This window comes from Oncorhynchus clarkii, chromosome 5 (assembly GCF_045791955.1).
Source record: "Oncorhynchus clarkii lewisi isolate Uvic-CL-2024 chromosome 5, UVic_Ocla_1.0, whole genome shotgun sequence".
Lineage (NCBI taxonomy): Eukaryota > Metazoa > Chordata > Actinopteri > Salmoniformes > Salmonidae > Oncorhynchus > Oncorhynchus clarkii.
Genome location: NC_092151.1, coordinates 42,013,264 through 42,032,659, shown reverse-complemented (window position 1 = coordinate 42,032,659; position 19,396 = coordinate 42,013,264). Strand labels below are relative to the sequence as shown.

At 40.4% G+C, this 19,396-nt stretch overlaps 1 protein-coding gene across 2 annotated transcripts in view; it reads right to left on the bottom strand.

Annotated features, from left to right (window-relative positions):
* Positions 1-16,505, bottom strand: part of LOC139408863 (fer (fps/fes related) tyrosine kinase) — a 34,325-nt gene extending 17,820 nt beyond the window's left edge. The window contains exons 1-8 of one of the 2 annotated variants that reach the window (XM_071153263.1): positions 16,389-16,505; positions 11,226-11,534; positions 10,529-10,702; positions 10,232-10,331; positions 9,574-9,757; positions 3,864-4,001; positions 2,090-2,209; positions 1,827-1,949 (exon numbers count right to left, since the gene is read on the bottom strand). In XM_071153263.1, the coding sequence (XP_071009364.1) occupies positions 1,827-1,949; positions 2,090-2,209; positions 3,864-4,001; positions 9,574-9,757; positions 10,232-10,331; positions 10,529-10,702; positions 11,226-11,435 (1,049 nt within the window). In that variant the 5' untranslated portion in view covers positions 11,436-11,534; positions 16,389-16,505. The remainder of the gene's footprint in view (positions 1-1,826; positions 1,950-2,089; positions 2,210-3,863; positions 4,002-9,573; positions 9,758-10,231; positions 10,332-10,528; positions 10,703-11,225; positions 11,535-16,388) is intronic. The other variant, XM_071153264.1, reaches the window with a different exon arrangement.
* Positions 16,506-19,396: the final 2,891 nt, after the last annotated feature.

Here is a 19,396-nt window from a genome sequence, read left to right as displayed (position 1 = left end):
TGGATTTGGAGTGACACTCAAAATTAAAGTGGAAAACCACACTACAGGCTGATACAACTTTGATGTAATGTCCTTAAAACAAGTCAAAATGAGGCTCAGTAGTGTGTGTGGCCTCCACGTGCCTGTATGATCTCCATACAAGCCTGGGCATGCTCCTGATGAGGGGCAAAAAAGTATTTAGTCAGCCACCAATTGTGCAAGTTCTCCCACTTAAAAAGAAGAGAGAGGCATGTCATTTTCATCATAGGTACACTTCAACTATGACAGACAAAATTAGATAAAAAAATCCAGAAAATCACATTGTAGGATTTTTAATGAATTTCTTTGCAAATTATGGTGGAAAATAAGTATTTGGTCACCTACAAACAAGCACGATTTCTGGCTCTCACAGACCTGTAACTTCTTCTTTAAGAGGCTCCTCTGTCCTCCACTCGTTCGTTACCTGTATTAATGGCACCTGTTTGAACTTGTTATCAGTATAAAATACACCTGTCCACAACCTCAAACAGTCACACTCCAAACTCCACTATGGCCAAGACCAAAGAGCTGTCAAATGACACCAGAAACAAAATTGTAGACCGGCACCAGGCTGGGAAGACTGAATCTGCAATAGGTAAGCAGCTTGGTTTGAAGAAATCGACTGTGGGAGCAATTATTAGGAAATGGAAGACATACAAGACCACTGATAATCTCCCTCAATCTGGGGCTCCACGCAAGATCTCACCCCGTGGGGTCAAAATGATCACAAGAACGGTGAGCAAAAATCCCAGAACCACACGGGGGGACCTAGTGAATGACCTGCAGAGAGCTGGGACCAAAGTAACAAAGCCTACCATCAGTAATTCACTACGCCGCCAGGGACTCATATCCTGCAGTGCCAGATGTGTCCCCCTGCTTAAGCCAGTACATGTTCAGGCCCGTCTGAAGTTTGCTAGAGAGCATTTGGATGATCCAGAAGAAGATTGGGAGAATGTCATATGGTCAGATGAAACCAAAATATAACTTTTTGGTAAAAACTCAACTCGTCGTGTTTGGAGGACAAAGAATGCTGAGTTGCATCCAAAGAACACCATACCTACTGTGAAGCATGGGGGTGGAAACATCATGCTTTGGGGCTGTTTTTCTGCAAAGGGACCAGGACGACTGATCCGTGTAAAGGAAAGAATGAATGGGGCCATGTATCGTGAGATTTTGAGTGAAAACCTCCTTCCATCAGCAAGGGCATTGAAGATGAAACATGGCTGGGTCTTTCAGCATGACAATGATCCCAAACACACCGCCCGGGCAACGAAGGAGTGGCTTCGTAAGAAGCATTTCAAGGTCCTGGAGTGGCCTAGCCAGTCTCCAGATCTCAACCCCATAGAACATCTTTGGAGGGAGTTGAAAGTCCATGTTGCCCAGCAACAGCCCCAAAACATCACTGCTCTAGAGGAGATCTGCATGGAGGAATGGGCCAAAATACCAGCAACAGTGTGTGAAAACCTTGTGAAGACTTACAGAAAACGTTTGACCTCTGTCATTGCCAACAAAGGGTATATAACAAAGTATTGAGATAAACTTTTGTTATTGACCAAATACTTATTTTCCACCATAATTTGAAAATAAATTCATTAAAAATCCTACAATATGATATTCAGGATTTTTTTTTCTCATTTTGTTTGTCATAGTTGAAGTGTACCTATGATGAAAATTACAGGCCTCTCTTATCTTTTTAAGTGGGAGAACTTGCATAATTGGTGGCTGACTAAATACTTTTTTGCCCCACTGTATATACAACAATTAATTGTGTATTATAGCCTGATTAATCAGACAAGGTAGCAACGTACTCAGATTTCCTTTCACATGTTCTGGTGGACTCCTCGATCTTGTTCTCCAGGTCCTGCATAAGATCCTCCTTGCTGCGTAGGCTCTGCTGAGTGAGGACCAGCTCATCTGATGTGGATTTTAGCCTGTGGAAGAAGATGGATGGATCTCAAAAGTCCTTCCTTGATTCCTCACAACATCCTCCCACCTTCTTTTCAAAACATCAGCGCGAGACAGGGTCAATGACCGCAATTACTCTCCTCCCTTCATACATTGTTTTACTCACATCGCTTGTAAACTGTCTGCAGTCAAATTGTTCCATAGGATCTCATTTGCTTGAAGATTCTCTGTTTCCTCCAGCAGTGAAATGTCAAATTCTACATTCGGTTCTTTGGTTTCTGGAGACCTGGAAGATGACATCTCATGTTAACCAAAACCATTTAAAATGGGGACAAAAGTACTGTTACTTCAAGGAAAACACCCCAAAACTATTTTGGGGCATTTGTTTTATTAGTCCATTGATGATATAGTCCCAAAATGTTTTGCATGTCAGCAATCAACTTTTCAAGATATTTAACTTTAAAAAATACAGCAAGCTGTCCCATATGATGCAAAAAGAACCATCATATGATGCTAAGTGCATCATACAGGCCAGATTTGGGTATTTTGAAAGTTATGCATCTTGAAACTTGATTGCTGACATGCAAAACATTAAGACTATATCAACAATGGAATAATGAAACAAGTATCAAAAGATAATTTTGGGGTGGAATTTTCCTTTAAAGATGGGCTGAACTGACTGATTTAGCCTCTAGGTCAATCCTCCTCATTAGGAAATGTAACTGAGAAAGAGATTTGGGTCTTGGAGGCATGCTTTGATGTGGTTGTCTCGTGTGTGTGTGTGTGTGTGTGTGTTCGCACGCGGGAAGCATTTGTACACACTGCCAAAACAGTACACAATTAGTCACTCACCCTTCTAGATAACTTGAAACAGTCTAATCAGGTCGAGTCTGGAAGTAGCTTCCTTCGCCAATTAGCTTCAGCCGGCTGGTGTGTGACCGTGGCAAAGTTGGTTTGACTTTGGATAGCCTATCTGTGGGGCTAGTTAGGGACCGCCAATTAATTACACAATGTAAATGGGACAATATTTTCATGTTGAACACCTTTTAGTTGTATCATTAAATGCTTTCAATATTTGTATATGAATTTCTACAATATATAGTGGTTTTGAGGTTTATAATTAATTGAAACTTGGAGCTATTGAAATGTTAAAATATTGTCCCAATATTGAGTGTACAAAACATTAGGAATACCTTCGTAATTTTGAGCCCCCCCCCCTTGCTCTCAGAACAACCTCAAGTTGACTGGATGTCCTTTGGGTGTACACATAGGAAACTTTTGAGTGTGAAAAACCCAGCAGCGTTGCAGTTCTTGACACAAACCGGTGCACCTGGCACCTATCATACCCCGTTCAAAGGCACTTACATCTTTTGTCTTGCCCATTCACCCTCTGAATGGCACACATACACACTCTATGTCTCAATTGTCTCAAGGCTTAAAAATCCTTCTTTAACCCGTCTCACCCCCTTCATCTACACTGAATAAAGTGGTTTTAACAAGTGACATCAATAAGGGATCATAGCTTTCACCTGGTCACCTATGTCATGGAAAGAGCAGGTGTTCATAATGTTTGGTACACTCATTGTACATTGTGTAATTTACTGTTAGTCTTTCACTAGCACCATAGGGATATCCAAAGTCAAACCAAATTGACCATGTGCATTACGATTGGGTCTTGATGATTACTTGGGTGCCGCCAAATGTGGGCAGGATTGAAATAACCCCAACCCAAAGAAAACGGTGGCGTTCCCTTAATTCTGTGACATTTTTCCCCCGAATCATCTCACAAATCTCAGATTTTGGACGAGACTGACTTTATGACCAAAATTATCCTATTTACCCTTTGTAGTAAATTTTGACACTAGAATAAATGTTTATGACTCATCAATGCCACATGGCTGTTTTCAACCAGAGAAGTTGGCAAAATCACTAAAACCTACCTGTAGACCTCAATGAAGTGTTCATACTCTGACACAGGGTCAATTTGGTCGATGGACGTGTGTATTTCTTTGTGGACCTTCACTATTTCATCAGTTAAGAGACTGGTAATTTCACTGTATTCCTCCAAAATCCCCTTCCTGAAAATGACAAAACAGTTGGAAAATCATAAAACACAGTTAGAATACGCTCAATTTATCTATTAGTATACATCTCTATGAAATATATTATCCAATAACTAAAAATATTGAATACATATTTCTTTGAAGTTGGTGGACCAAACTGAAAGCCAAAGACTCAAGTGCAACTCTCCACCGTGGTGCGGGAAATGGAATGCAGAGGAGGGGGATAGTTGTTTCGAATACAGCCTACGTGTCGTTGCAATTTGCCAAACTTCCACAAGGGGGAACGTTAGAAATAGTTGCTTAAAGTAAAACAGCACCCCAAAACCACCTTTTGTTATTCGGTAAATTAGCCCATTGCTGATATAGTTACACATTCTTTGCATGTCAGCAATCAAGATTAAGATACATAGCTTTTCAAATACATAAATACAGCCGGTATGATGCATTCAGCATCATTTGATGCCGGCTGTAAACAAATACCAAAAGATAGCTTTTGGGTGCAATTTTATTCAGTGTTGTAGTACCCGAGTCCGGTCTCGAGTACTACAAAAATCTAAAAGTACTACAAGTACTCTAGTACTACAAAAATTCCCATTTTATGCTAGCTAGCTGCTAGTAGGATGTCATGTTATGCCATTGGAGTGGGTGAGTGACTGATGTTTGTTTATATTGTTTCTCGGAGTCTATACACAGCTAGAGATGCAGGTGTGATTTGGTAAGCTGGCAAGAACTTGAACCCGTCATCCAGTTAGCATATATCTTGCGTTTGCAAATTCCCTCTGGCGATCTACTCCGATATCAGTTCATTCTCATCTGAGTGTGCCAGAGCGCAGAACTGATACATTTATGAATACACAACACCCGCTGAATATGACAGGTGTCAGTAAACGTAGGCAGTGGTGGAAAAAGTACTTGAGCAAAAGTTAAGATGCCTCAATAGAAAATGACTCAAGTAAAAGTAACCCAGTAAAATTCTGCTTGAGTAAAAGTATAAAAGTATTTGGTTTAAAATATACTTAAGTATCAAAAGTATAAATAATTTCAAATTCCTTATATTAAGCAAACCAGATGGCACCATTTTCTAGTTTTTTAATCCAACATTCAGACATAATTTACAAACAAAGCATTTGTGTTTAGTGTGTCCGCCAGATCAGAGGCAGTAGGGACGACCAGGGATGTTCAGTTCAGTTGAAGTGCATGAATTTGACTATTTTCCTGTCCTGCTAAGCATTCAAAATGTAACGAGTACTTTTGGGTGTCAAGGAAAATGTATGGAGTAAAAAGTACTATATTTTCTTAAGGAATGTAGTCAAGTAAAAGTAAAAGTAGTCAAAAATATAAATAGTAGACCTCCCGAGTGGCGCAGTGGTCTAAGGAACCACATCGCAGTACTAGCTGTGCCACTAGAGATTCTGGGTTCGAGTTCAGGCTCTGTCGTTCTTTCATTAGATTAGATTTTAGCTCATCTTGCTCTGGCTAGCATTACTTGTTGATCTTGTTGATGTGCATAACTGAGGGAGAGAGAGCCTACCTTGTCATGGTTGTTTGATCAATAGGACTGTAAAGTTCTCAAATGTAAGAGGACTCCCGTGGTGTTTACATAATTGCAGAAATCCATTCAGGTGTATTTTGTGGCTTTTGGCAAATGCGTTCTAATGATCTAAAAGTCACGCTGTTGCAACTGCCTGTAAACACACAGTCCAGTTCAAAGTGAATAATGGCAGGCCCTTGTGGCAAATGGCTTGTTTGTATAAAGGCCTACTGTAGCTCTGATTGGCTATGGCACATCGGTCTGTGTAGACTCCGGTCCTAGACAAAACAGATGTTTTTATTCGGGTTTTATTAAATGCAGTGTCTATTAATTGTCCAAACGCACAGCCTCTTTCCCGGTGTATATTACTATAGAATTTTCACAAATGCCCCTTAGTATACCTAATTACCAAACATTCTAAGTGGTCGCTTGCCAGATTTTGTATTTTTTTTTGTACTATTTTTTTTTTTTTAAGTGTCATTCCTCCTGTGGGTGTATATGAACAGATTTTAATAAGATTTCATGGTCGGTAAAATGCTCTCAGTTCCACTTTAAATGCAACAATGTTTCACGCACATCAGTTATTTTCAAAGATATGGCTAACAGCAAGCGTGCTGCAATAAAAAATAAAAAACACAGTTCCAATCACCAGATGATGATCATTTAAAACTTAACTTCTTGTTGAAAGTTATTCTTGATAAGGGAGAAGCTAACAAATTAGCAACAACATCCTCTTTGATAACACCTGCTGCAGCCGCTACAAACTAGACAACAACAAATGCTAGCTAAGCTAGACCGTGGGGAAACTACTGCTTGCTATTGCGCGATGTTGCCTTCAAGGCAGAAGTTTCCATACATTTTTGCAAAAACGGTCTCACCCATTAAATCAAAATGTGATTGGTTGATTCCACTGTCACTCCAAAACGCTGCCCTAATACAGTTGAATGGCAGATGCCTTTATCTAGCGTCTGATGGCCTAACCAAGGGCTGACTAAACTAGCTAGATTTATCTCTTCAGAAACAAGCAAAAAAAATCCTGATTGGATCTATTTTCCCCCTTCAGTGTTAACCCTTTCCAACAAAAACTGAAGAGATGAAATCAGATCATCATTGAAAATAATAATTATCATTACAATCATTATTTTATAAATCCTTCGCCCTTCTCTGAAGGCGTAGTCGGCCCTCATTGTTCCCCACTGTACTGGACATTTTGGACTCTTATTATGGTGGTGATTTGACAAAATTAAAATCATGGTCTTGAACTGGACTCTCATTTAACCCTGTCTCGGTCTTGACTCGGTCTCACCCCCCCAGTCTTGGTCTTGACTCGGACTTGATTTTCTCCTGTCTTGGTCTTGAATCGGTCTCACTTTAGGTGGTCTCGTTTGACATGTTTCTACGAACTTTACGGATACTATTTGGAATTTTCGTCTGCCTGGTCGTGACCGCTCGAACCTGTGGATTTCTGAACATAACTCGCCAACCAAATGGAGGTATTTTGGATATAAAAATAATCTTTATGGAACAAAAGGAACATTTATTGTGTAACTGGGAGTCTCGTGAGTGCAAACATTCGAAGATTTTAATTTTATTGCTTTTCTGACTTTCGTGACCAATCTACTTGGCTGCTAGCTGTTTGTAATGTTTTGTCTGCTGAGAGAGATGTCCTTACATAAACTATTCATTGACCTGGCCAAGGCTTTCGACTCTGTCAATCACCACATCCTCATCGGCAGACTCGATAGCCTTGGTTTCTCAAATGATTGCCTCGCCTGGTTCACCAACTATTTTTCTGATAGAGTTCAGTGTGTCAAATCGGAGGGCCTGTTGTCCGGGCCTCTGGCAGTCTCTATTGGGGGTGCCACAGGGTTCAATTCTTGGACCGACTCTCTTCTCTGTATACATCAATGATGTCGCTCTTGCTCTCTTCTCTGATCCATCTCTATGCAGACGACACCATTCTGTATACTTCTGGCCCTTCTTTGGACACTGTTAACAACCCTCCAGACAAGCTTCAATGCCATACAACACTCCTTCCGTGGCCTCCAATTGCTCTTAAATACAAGTAAAACTAAATGCATGCTCTTCAACCGATCGCTGCCTGCACCTGCCTGCCCGTCCAACATCACTACTCTGGACGGGTCTGTCTTCGAATATGTGGACAACTACAAATACCTAGGTGTCTGGTTAGACTGTAAACTCTCCTTCCAGACTCACAACAAACATCTCCAATCCAAAGTTAAATCTAGAATTGGCTTCCTATTTCGCAACAAAGCCTCCTTCACTCATGCTGCCAAACATACCCTTGTAAAACTGCCCATCCTACCGATCCTCGACTTCGGCGACGTCATTTACAAAATAGCCTCCAATATCCTACTCAATAAATTGGATGCAGTCTATCACAGTGCCATCCGTTTTGTCACCAAAGCCCCACATACTACCCACCACTGCGACCTGTACGCTCTCGTTGGCTGGCCCTCGCTTCATACTCGTCGCCAAACCCACTGGCTCCAGGTCATCTACAAGACCCTGCTAGGTAAACCTTATCTCACCTCGCTGGTCACCTTAGCAGCACCCACCTGTAGCACGCGCTCCAGCAGGTATATCTCTCTGGTCACCCCCAAAACCAATTCTTACTTTGGCCGCCTCGCCTTCCAGTTCTCTGTTGCCAATGACGGGAACGAACTGCAAAAATCTCTGAAACTGGAAACACTTATCCCCCTCACTAGCTTTAAGCACCAGCTGTCAGAGAAGCTCACAGATTACTGCACCTGTACATAGCCCATCTATAATTTAACCCAAAACAACTACCTCTCCCCCTACTGTATTTATTTTTCTCCTTTGCACCCCCATTATTTCTCTCTACTTTGCACATTTTTCCATTGCAAATCTACCATTCCAGTGTTTATTTTTTATATATATATATTTTGTTTTACTTGCTATATTGTATTTACTTCGCCACCATGGCCTTTTTTGCCTTTACCTCCCTTATCTCACCTCATTTGCTCACATTGTATATAGACTCATTTTTCTACTGTATTATTGACTGTATGTTTGTTTTACTCCATGTGTAACTCTGTGTTGTTGTACGTGTCGAACTGCTTTGCTTTATCTTGGCCAGGTCGCAATTGTAAATGAGAACTTGTTCTCAACTTGCCTACCTGGTTAAATAAAGGTGAAATAAATAAATAAATGCTTGGTATGCTTTAGCCGAAAAGTTTTTTTGAAATCTGAAAAGCCAGGTGGATTAACAACAAGCTAAACTGTGTTTTGCTATATTGCACTTGTGATTTCATGAAAATTAAATATTTTTTGTAATTTAATTTGAATTTGGCGCTCTGCAGTTCAGCGGATGTTGACGAAAATGATCCTGCTAACGGGATGGGTGCATCAAGAAGTTAAACAGGACATCTGAAAATGCCTCTGCCTCCTAGTAATCCCTTGACAGCTATGAAATTATGTGATTAAGCCTCATCTGGGATTGTCCCACATGAAAACAATAACTCCTAACTCGCTATACTAAAATAATTCTGGATTTACGTAATTCCGAAGAATGTTTAAATTGCCTGACATGTTAGGGTGTTACAGATATGGTAATCTGCAGTGTGCTGCTGGACGTCTAGGTTGGACATTGCAGAAAAGGAGCACTTTGCACACAGTGACATATGCACCCAAGTGTGTTAACCAACAACATTTCAGCCCGTAGACCTTCATCAGTTGTTAACCTAAGAGTCGGGACCAGTGGTGAGTGGAGGGTAAACACCTTTGTGGGAAAATGCAAAGTATAAGGACTTTTAATTTACTCACTGCGAACAGCGTTGTTTACCTACCTTATTTTTCAATACTACATCACTGGTAACAAGACGTAACAAAGTAGCATGACTTAAAGTAACACATCATATAGAATTGAAACAAAGTAACCTAACATAAAGTAACCTAACATAAACACACTTGGAGCATACATCGCAGTACATTGACCTCCAGCATCTTTTCAAAGCCATTAGATATCATGAGTATGTTGTAATCCCTTCCCGAATCTCCGCTTGACACACTCACAGTGCACTGATCATCTCCTCCTGCATCTTCTGCAGGGAGTCGAGGAGGAGGGGCAGCGTGGTGTCGTGGTAGTGCTCCTGGTGGAGCTGGGCGCTCCGCACCGCCAGCACGTACTGGTTGTGGAGGTTGTGCAACTTCATAGTGGTCTTGTCGTAGCGCTCCCTCGCCTTCTCTGGCTCCTTGCCTGAAATCAAAACAAGAAGACATTTTTAATTTGTTTTATTTAACCTTTATTTAACCAGGCAAGTCAGTTAAGAACAAATCCTTATTTACAATGACGGCCTAGAGGGTTAACTGCCTTGTTTGGAGGCAGAAGGACAGATTTTTACCTTGTCAGCTCAGGGATTCGATCCAGCAACCTCTCGGTTACTGGCCCAACGCTCTAACCACTAGTCTGCCGCCCCAAAGAAATGCTGTGCTGCTGGTTTGTACGGAGGTTTAATTTGGGTGTGCCTCATCATTCGAGGGACATCATTGGGTGTGCCTCATCATTCGCCTCCGATGTCAGTCATACGATCTGCCTCCAAAGGTTTGGTGCGGTAGGTATTGATGCACTTCAGATGGTTTCTACTAAGACTTCATGCATTTCTAAGGAAAACTCCACTACGAAAACATATTCAACTTGAGTTTTCTGTCAATGTTCAGTAGAAATGTTTACCTTTCACCATTGCTTCTCTGTATTTTTCTTTTGCACTGTGGGCATCCTTTGTCAATTGTCTATAGGTGCCCTTTAACTTTTCTAGGTCACTTTTTGTCACCTAGAAGAGATAATGTCAGAAACATCACATTGTCAACAAAAGCATCTTTGACATAAGTAAAGTTCACTTCATTTATACTCGGACTACATGTGAAACACCCTGTCAACAAACGCACCATAACTGTAAATAAGGTAATGCACAGGGAGGATAGTGTATGAAGAAACGGTAAATGTGTGTACGGTGAGTGCATACAATACCTTGTTCATCTCGAACTCGATCTGTGTGTGGATGCTCTGGTAGCTCTTCTTGACCTGCTGCTTGTCTTTGATCATCATGGTGAGTCTGTGCAGAGGGCCCGAGTTCAGCTCCTCCGCGTGACACTTCATGATCTTACTCAGCTGTTCCGTCTGCTGGACCATGTGGGCCCAAGACTGGAGAGATGGAGGTGGAAGAAGATAGATGAGAAGGAGAGGAAGAAGGATATAGGAGATCGCAATATCACGCCTGATTTCAGTATATAGGAAAATCAACTGGAACTTTAAGGCATGATTTGTATTGTGCAAATGTTTTCTTCTTCGAAGCAAAAGCATTTAACGCCTCCTGTAGAAAACTTTCTACACAACGCTGTGACTGATATCCCACTATAACCCAGTTCCACACTCCCCTTCCAACATCCTGCTCAACAGCAGAAAAACAACCCACATTCATCAGTGTGGGATCCCCACTGGTAAAAACATCAGATAAAAAGGGAGATATGGTCTTAAATGAATCTACATGTTCACTGGTGTGTGTTGTGTCTGTAATAATATAGCATATCATTTTGGCTTCGGCGGTCAACAAACCACCATCTTATCATCTCCTATCTTGCCTTAGGTTGCTATAGTCGGTGTTCACTGTTGGGTCTGTATTGTACCGGTCTTTACTGTGTATTGATATGTTTGAATAGGTTGATACCTTGGAGACGTTGCTGATGTAGTCCATCTGGGAGGAGTTGTCGTGCTTTTCCACCTGCTGGCTGATATTGAGGAGAAGTGATGCGTACTCCTTGTCGCTCTTCACCCGTAGCGTCATGAAGCGCTTCACCGTCTCCAGCAGCTTCAGCTCCCAGTCCTGCAGCTTCAACAGCCCGTCGTGGGAGTTCCGCAGGTCCCGTCCAAACCCCATCGTCCCTCTTCCCTTCAGTCTTCCTCAAGGCACGCTGTTTAGTCTCACACTTCGCTGGGCCGAGAGGACGGGGAAATCACCCTCAGGTCTGCATCTTTCCTGGAAGGAGGATTGAGAGGGACAGAAAACTAAGCATTGATATTTGCACATACAGAAGCATGGGTGAAACCTATTTTTCTACAAAGTACAGCAAACAGTTTGTGGATGGTTTTCTATGACATAGCCTAAATAAAAAGGCACTCCTTTCATTAGCCAAACCCTTTATAGACTGCAACAGCCTGTTAATGGAAGAGGCAGAGTTCTCTGAAATAATGAATAAGGAGGGGAGGACGACCAGCTTAGCTCAGGAAGTGGGTGTGAGAACAGTGAACAGCACAAAACTGAAGCGTAACAAGAGACGCAACACATAGACTAGCCCTAGCCGCATCACACCACAGCTCATCAGCTCTCAGGTAGGTAGCCTGTTAAATCACATGGAGACATTAAAACAAAGTTGATAGAGAGGCCAGAAACCATTGTTTGATATACTGTATCTACAACAACAGGATGTAGGCTAGTGAGTTCTCTAACATGAGATATAAGGGTCAACCTTTATAGATAGGGCAGCTTATACACAGACAGACATGTGTATTCAGTCTACCTCTGCTACTACTAGATATTTAATCTGTCTTTAAACCTCAGGGGGGGAAAGGGCATCACACAAAATACTTTAAAAAAAAAAGAAAAGGGAGTTATGTCTCACAAGGGAGTACTAAAAAAAATAAGGTACCAAGAACATATCTTGAACTATCAGTTTTGGAAGATAAAAAGTTTGGCAAATACAATTTGTCAAAGATATACCAAGCATCCCAGAGGGTAGAAAAATGTGGTTTACTATTTGGGAATGTGCTTGTGTGTGTCCCAGTAAGATCACACGTGCCACCCACTGTAGACTAATTGGAAAGGAACGTCTTCAAATAGTGTGCCTTAGTCTAATGTTTGAAAACGTGCAATCTCCCTTATGAGAATGGAGCGGCTGAAATTCAGAGATGTAGAAACTTAACAAGAACCGCCTCATTCGTCAAGCAGACTTGTCTAACCTGTGTCATCAATGGGTCCTAGCATAAATACCAGGACAAGCACAACAAGAGGCTACTAAGCAAACACAAAATGTCCTCCACATTCAGGAAACCTTTTTTAGTCTTGAATTGTAACAATTTAATGATACAGAAGATCATGTGAATTGTATTTAGGCTGTCCATGCAAAATCAAGTGGACGGAGTGTCAGGTTTTCGGTCACGGATCCCAGTGAAATATTCAGGCTTGTTGCACATTCTTGGCATGATGATGTGAGCACTGCCTGAAAGGAATTCAAAAGGCGTAATTTTACCACCCACAAGTCACAGGCTAACAAGGATGAGGTACATGACTCCACTCTACAGTGCGAGTACTGAAACTATACAGTTTATAGCTAATGTCTCTGGTTTACTTAAAAACAAGCTTTAAAATACCATTACAGAAGCTGGATCAGAAGCAAATGTTTCACAGCAGAAGACAAAAGCATGAACCGAACCTCAAAATGATAACATAGGCCTTTTATCATTGAGGAAACCCCATAAACTGACATACACTAGGCTACTAAAAGTTAACTAGCTAAACAGGGACTTTGCCATTCTAGAAAAGCTTCTGTATTAGCCTAGGCCTAACAACCATGCATTTTTGTGAAACTTGATCTACTGGCTACCACTTGCCCCTTACATTACTGTGAACAGTTAACATCCCCTTTACAAGGTGGCTTTGATCACTTACCTGTAGCCACAGGCAACACCACACGTTTGACCTCAACAAAGACCATTTTCTAGAACACCTACCTTTAGTCAGATAAGATCAAGGGAGCATCTTCAGGAACACAGACTACAGTGCATGTTCAAGTCATCAGTCGCCTACCAAATGTAAAAGCCACCAGCAAGCATCCAGAGAAAAAGTATGAAAGAAAACCACAAAGTAGTTATAATGCAATTGATGTTGGCCGGCCTAAGAATCAAGCCATGGGACACCAACAAGAGAACGCAAGGGGGGCCGGGCCGCAACTCCCTATTCTCAAACATCGTAGGCTATATGACAAAAAAAAAATATTGTTTTGTATGTTTCAATGTGAGTTTTATCAAACTATAGGCCTAACTATGACCAGACTGATTTATCCCACTAAACTAAAGCCACAAAATGTCAGTGTCTGACTGATAGGGAGACAAAAGTGGTTAAGGCAAACACCAACTAGGGATGGGGTAAGATCGATACAGTAGAGTATACTGTGACTACAAGTATCGATAAAAATGATAAAATAGCTAGGTAGTTATGTTAGCTAGTACTATACAGTTGTACCTGTGCCGAAACTCCAGTATCTCATCCTATAGTCATTTTTACATGTTTTAAAATGGTGTGTCAACATCTTTGAGTACTTTTTTCTTCCTAAACTCGTTTTCTAATGGCTCTCTCTTGTTCCTCTGCAGCAGACATAGTGAGCAATATGTTTCGAACATCAAATTGAATAAAATCGCAGAATCTAAATCGCAAAAGCCAAACATAAAGAATTGAGATAAATATAGAATCGCAAAACGTATCACATGATATTGTTGGATGTCCCTGGCAATTCCCAGCACTACCACAAACTTACAAAAACAATGGAGTTGACTGCGAGAACACGTTTCAGCATTTGACATCCTGATAAACAAAGACCATTGAATAGGTCTGTGTTAGTAGACATTTAACACCTTTCAAGGCTTTTTCTCTCTCCATGCTTTCTAATGCAAGAGAGCCGCAAAGCTGCGGACTTGGAGCTTCAGGAACAGGAAGCTGTAAACTGTGGTACACCTTCACCTTTTTCCCCTGACAGAAAATGGCTGTTGGTTCCTCCATCATCAGGCAGGCAACATCTCAATACTTAGCCTTTAGGGTCTATAAAGACAACATTGAAAATCAAGCTTGCATAACATACTGAGTCATCCACAATAAAGAAATAGCCTCTGACAGGCCATCTAGTGAAAGTACAAGAGGGAGTTTGTTGTGTCACTTACGAGACAGATCACTTTGACCTGACATTGTATCGTGACAACAACAAACCCTGGGTGCAAAAAAGGAAATTCAACCAAAGCCAGCACATTTCATGAGCACATTTCATAAGCCCACAGATGTGAAAAACTTGTCAAACAATAAGTTAATGATAAAGATGAACAGCTCTCAATTTCAAACGACTCTTTGTAGTAAAAGATATAGGCTCTTTCCGTCCGAGCTTCACCAAGAGCTAATAAAGTTTATATTGAGAGTTTCAGGACAAAGCTAGTCCCCTGTATATAGCCTTGTTATTGTCATTTTATTGTGTTACTTTTCATTATTTGTTACTTTAGTTTATTTGTATACATATTTTCTTAACTCTTTCTTGAACTGCATTGTTGGTTAAGGGCTTGTAAGTAAGATTTTCACAGTAACACCGCTTGTATTAGGCACATATGACAACTAAAGTTTGATTTGACCTAAATGAGGGACAACGAGCAAGGTGCAATGCCCGGACTATTTTCATGATTTACTGTAGCTGTTCCAGGCTAAATGGGTGTCAAAGGGCCACAATGTTGTTGGGTTTTTTTGTTGTCACATTTGGGTTATTTTCCTCCCTAATGTGTGCAACAAATGACAAGTCAAACAGTGTGGTTGTACACTTGCACACAGGAGTATGAGAGTGAAATGTCTTCATGTGATGTTGTTACAATCCTCTCTCAACAGCAATAACACAATTAGAGTGGGTGGTGGTGGGCTGCTGAAGGAGATCATCAGTGGGAGTTAGCTAAGCTCAACAAGGATTTGCTGTGTGCTACAGAACAGGGTCTGTAGGGAGGGTACTGCTACTTGAATACCCCATCTGAGCGAGCAGTCTAGTAAAGGAATGTCCTCATTCTTCTCACTGGTGTGGCATGAAAAGGTCATGGAACTCCAGGCTGACAGACAAACAGTGTCCCTGACATGAAACAACTGATGATGATATATTGTTTTCTGGATTTGCATTTCTAACCTGTGTTTATTAATGTAGGTGTATGCAAACACTGTTGCTAGCTACTATATTTAATTTGGCCAACGAGTAGCCTATCTATGATGGGAGAGAATATTGGACACAGCTGGTTGAGTGTGACAAAAGGTTTTGTCAAGTCCTATTGGACCAGTTGGCTGTGATAAGGTTTGCTGTAACTGCATCCGTTCCCTCCGCCCATTTTGTAGCAATTCATAATACAGTACTTCACAGCAGCATTGAACTTTTACCCAATAACACTGGTTATACTGCAAACAAGTTGTCATATGTCAAAACCAGTTCTGCTAAAACAATAACAATCATGATTAACTATTTGAAAGCTGACATAATTTGAACCGTTTCACCTCAAATGGCTATTTGACGTTACATGTTTCCCATCCCGAGGAAAGTTTTTGTTAACAATTATGCAGCAAAGCAAAGGCATTCGCTAGCTAGCAAGCTAGAACAACACAACAGCCAAATCTCCTTACAGTGTGGCGGTGCCTCTTCTTACCAAGTACAGTCCAGTAGTTAATTAGCAAGAGTAGGCTAACTAGCTAAATCTAAACATAATCTGATTCACATTGGCTAACTAGCAAACTATTTTAGCGGTAGCGTGCTAGGTAACGTTACCCACAGTGACTATTTCACGGGCGATAAACAGCTATGTATTATAAAAGGTCGCTATAATAATATCATGGCTAATTAAGTTATCCGTATTTTGATTAGCTAGCCCGCTAGGTAAACTTAGCTCTTCCTGCTATTAATGTCGGGTGCCTGGCTGGACGTTTTTTTTTCTTTAGGAAAAAAAACTCCTAAACCATTTCTCGAGTGTTCGTTCTCTAGCAAATATCACATCTACATGTCGATTCCGTTCAAATAGACAGTTGATACAATCAATGGCAGATTGCACTCACGTTATACTGATAGTTTATTTTCTCTTCTACTATTTCTCAGTGTTTCCTGATTCCTTGGAATTCTTCTTTTCTTTTGCTCCGCTGCCCGAGTTGGGATTCGGGAGGGGTTTCCGCTTCGAGCTCTGTACTGGTACCATAGGATTATGACGTGTGTGTAAAATATTGTGTTTTAGAAAGAAAGATAAAATGTTAAATTACACAGCTCTGATCCTGATATACAGTGCCTTCAGAAAGTATTCATACCCCTTGACTTATTCCACATTTTGCTGTGTTACAGCCTGAATTCAAAATGGATGAAATATATGTTTTTCTCTCACCCATCTATACATAATTGACCAAGTGACCATATTGACCAAGTGAAAACGTGTTTTTAGAAATGTTAGCAAATTTATTGAAAATGAAATACAGAAATATCTAATTTACATAAGTATTCACACCCCTGAGTGAATACACGTTAGAATCACTGTTGGCAGCAATTACAGCTGTGAGTGTTTCTGGGTAAGTCTCTAAGAGTTTTGCACACCTGAATTGTACAATATTTGGATGAACCAGGTTTTCCTCTGGGATTTTGCCTGTGCTATTCTGTTTGTTTTTATCCTAAAAACTCCCTTTTCCTTGCTGATGACAAGCATACCCATAACATGATGTAGCCAACTCCATGCTTGAAAATATGAAGAGTGGTACTCAGTGATGTGTTGTGTTTGCCCCAAAACATAACACTTTGTATTCAGGACATAAAGTTAATTTCTTTGCCACATGTTTTGCAGTTTCACTTTAGTGCCTTATGGCAAACAGGATGCATGTTTTGGAATGGTTAAAAACAATTCTGTACAGACTTCCTTCTTTTTACTCTGTCAATTAGGTAAATATTGTGGAGTAACTACAATGTTGTTGATCCATGCTCAGTTTTCTCCCATTACAGCCATTAAACTCTGTAACTGTTTTAAAGTCACCATTGACCTCATGGTGAAATCCCTGGGCAGTTTCCTTCCTCTCCAGCAACTGAGTTACAGTAGGAAGGACACCTGTATCTTTGTAGTGACTGGGTGTATTGGTACACCATCCAAAGTGTAATTAATAACTTCACCATACTCAAAGGGATATTTAATGTCTTTATTTATTTAATTTATTTGTTATTTTACCAGGTAAGTTGACTGAGAACACGTTCTCATTTGCAGCAACGATTTGCAGCAACGGCCAATTGTAAACTGTTGTCTGTTTTTTTTTTATTAAAACCTTCTTATGGATCAAATCCCGTTAGCGGGATCGATTAGGCAACAGCCGGTGAAATGGCAGAGCGCCAAATTCAAATTAAATTATTAGAAATATTTAACTTTCATACAATCACAAGTGCAATACACCAAAATAAAGCTTAACTTCTTGTTAATCCAGCCACCGTGTCAGATTTCAAAAAGGCTTTAAGGCGAAAGCAAACCATGCTATTATCTGAGGACAGCACCCCATCAAACAAACACATGTCAATCATATTTCAACCCGCCAGGCGGAACACAAAACTTAGAAATAACGATATAATTCATGCCTTACCTTTGAAGATCTTCTTCTGTTGGCACTCCAATATGTCCAATAAACATCACAAATAGTCCTTTTATTCGATTAATTCCATCGTTATATCCCCAAAATGTCCATTTATTTGGTGCGTTTGATTCAGAAAAACACTGGTTCCAACTCGCCCAACATGACTACTAAGTATCTAATAAATTACCTGTAATCTTGGTCCAAACATTTCAAACAACTTTCCTAATCCAACTTTAGGTATTTTAAAAAGTAAATAATTGATACAATTTAAGACGGGATAAACTGTGTTCAATAGCGGATAAAATGAAAGTGGAGCGAGCTCCAGGTCACGTGCACCAAACAAAACAGTCCACTTGGCTGTACACCCAGAAAGGAAAGAGCTACTTCTTCATTACTCAAAGAAAAACATCAACCAATTTCTAAAGACTGTTGACATCTAGTGGATGCCATAGGAACTGCAAGCATATTTCTATTAAAACGGGCTTGCCATAGAAAACTAATGGAAAACAGATTGACCTCAAAAAATGTTTTATTTGGATGGATTGTGCTCGCGGTTTTGCCTGCCAAATCAGTTCTGTTATACTCACAGACATTATTCAAACAGTTTAAGAAATGCAGCGTGTTTTCTATCCAAATCTACTAATAATATGCATATCCTAGCTTCTGGGCCTGAGTAGCAGGCAGTTTACTTTGGGAACGCTTTTCATCCGGATGGGAAAATACTGCCTCCTATCCCAGAGAGGTTTTAATTAACTCATCTACCAGTAGGTGTCCTTCTTTGCAAGGCATTGGAAAACGTCCCTGGTCTTTGTGCTTGAATCTGTGTTTGAAATTCACTGCTCGACTTAGATACCTTACAGATAGTAATTGTATGTGTGGGATACAGAGATGACGTAGTCATTTAAAAATCATGTTAAACATTATTATTTCACACAGTGGTCAATCATCTTCACTGATTGAAGTGTGTTTAACAAGTGACATCAATAAGGTTGTGTCCATGCAACTTATTATGTGACTTGTTAAGCAAATATTTACTCCTGAACTTATTTAGGCTTGCCATAACAAAGGGGTTGAAAACTTATTGACTCAAGACATTTCTGGTTTTCCTTTTTAATTCATTTGTAAACAATTCTAAAAACATAATTCCACTTTGACATTGTGGGGTATTATGTGTAGGCCAGTGATACAACATCTCAATTTAATCCATTATAAATTCCGGCTGTAACACAACACAATGTGGAATAAGTCGAGGGGTGTAAATACTTTCTGCAAGCCCCAATGTTCATCTAATCTTACTACTTGCAAGGTGTATGACAAAATTCTATGGAGGCATTTGTAAAGTAGGCAGGCGCACTGTAAGGATTTCCTATTCATTTTAATTGACAAGGAACAAACTGATAACTCTCTTGGCCTTTTGCTTGGTGTGAGAGTCTTATCAGCTACATGTTTCTTATCAATTATAATAACCATAT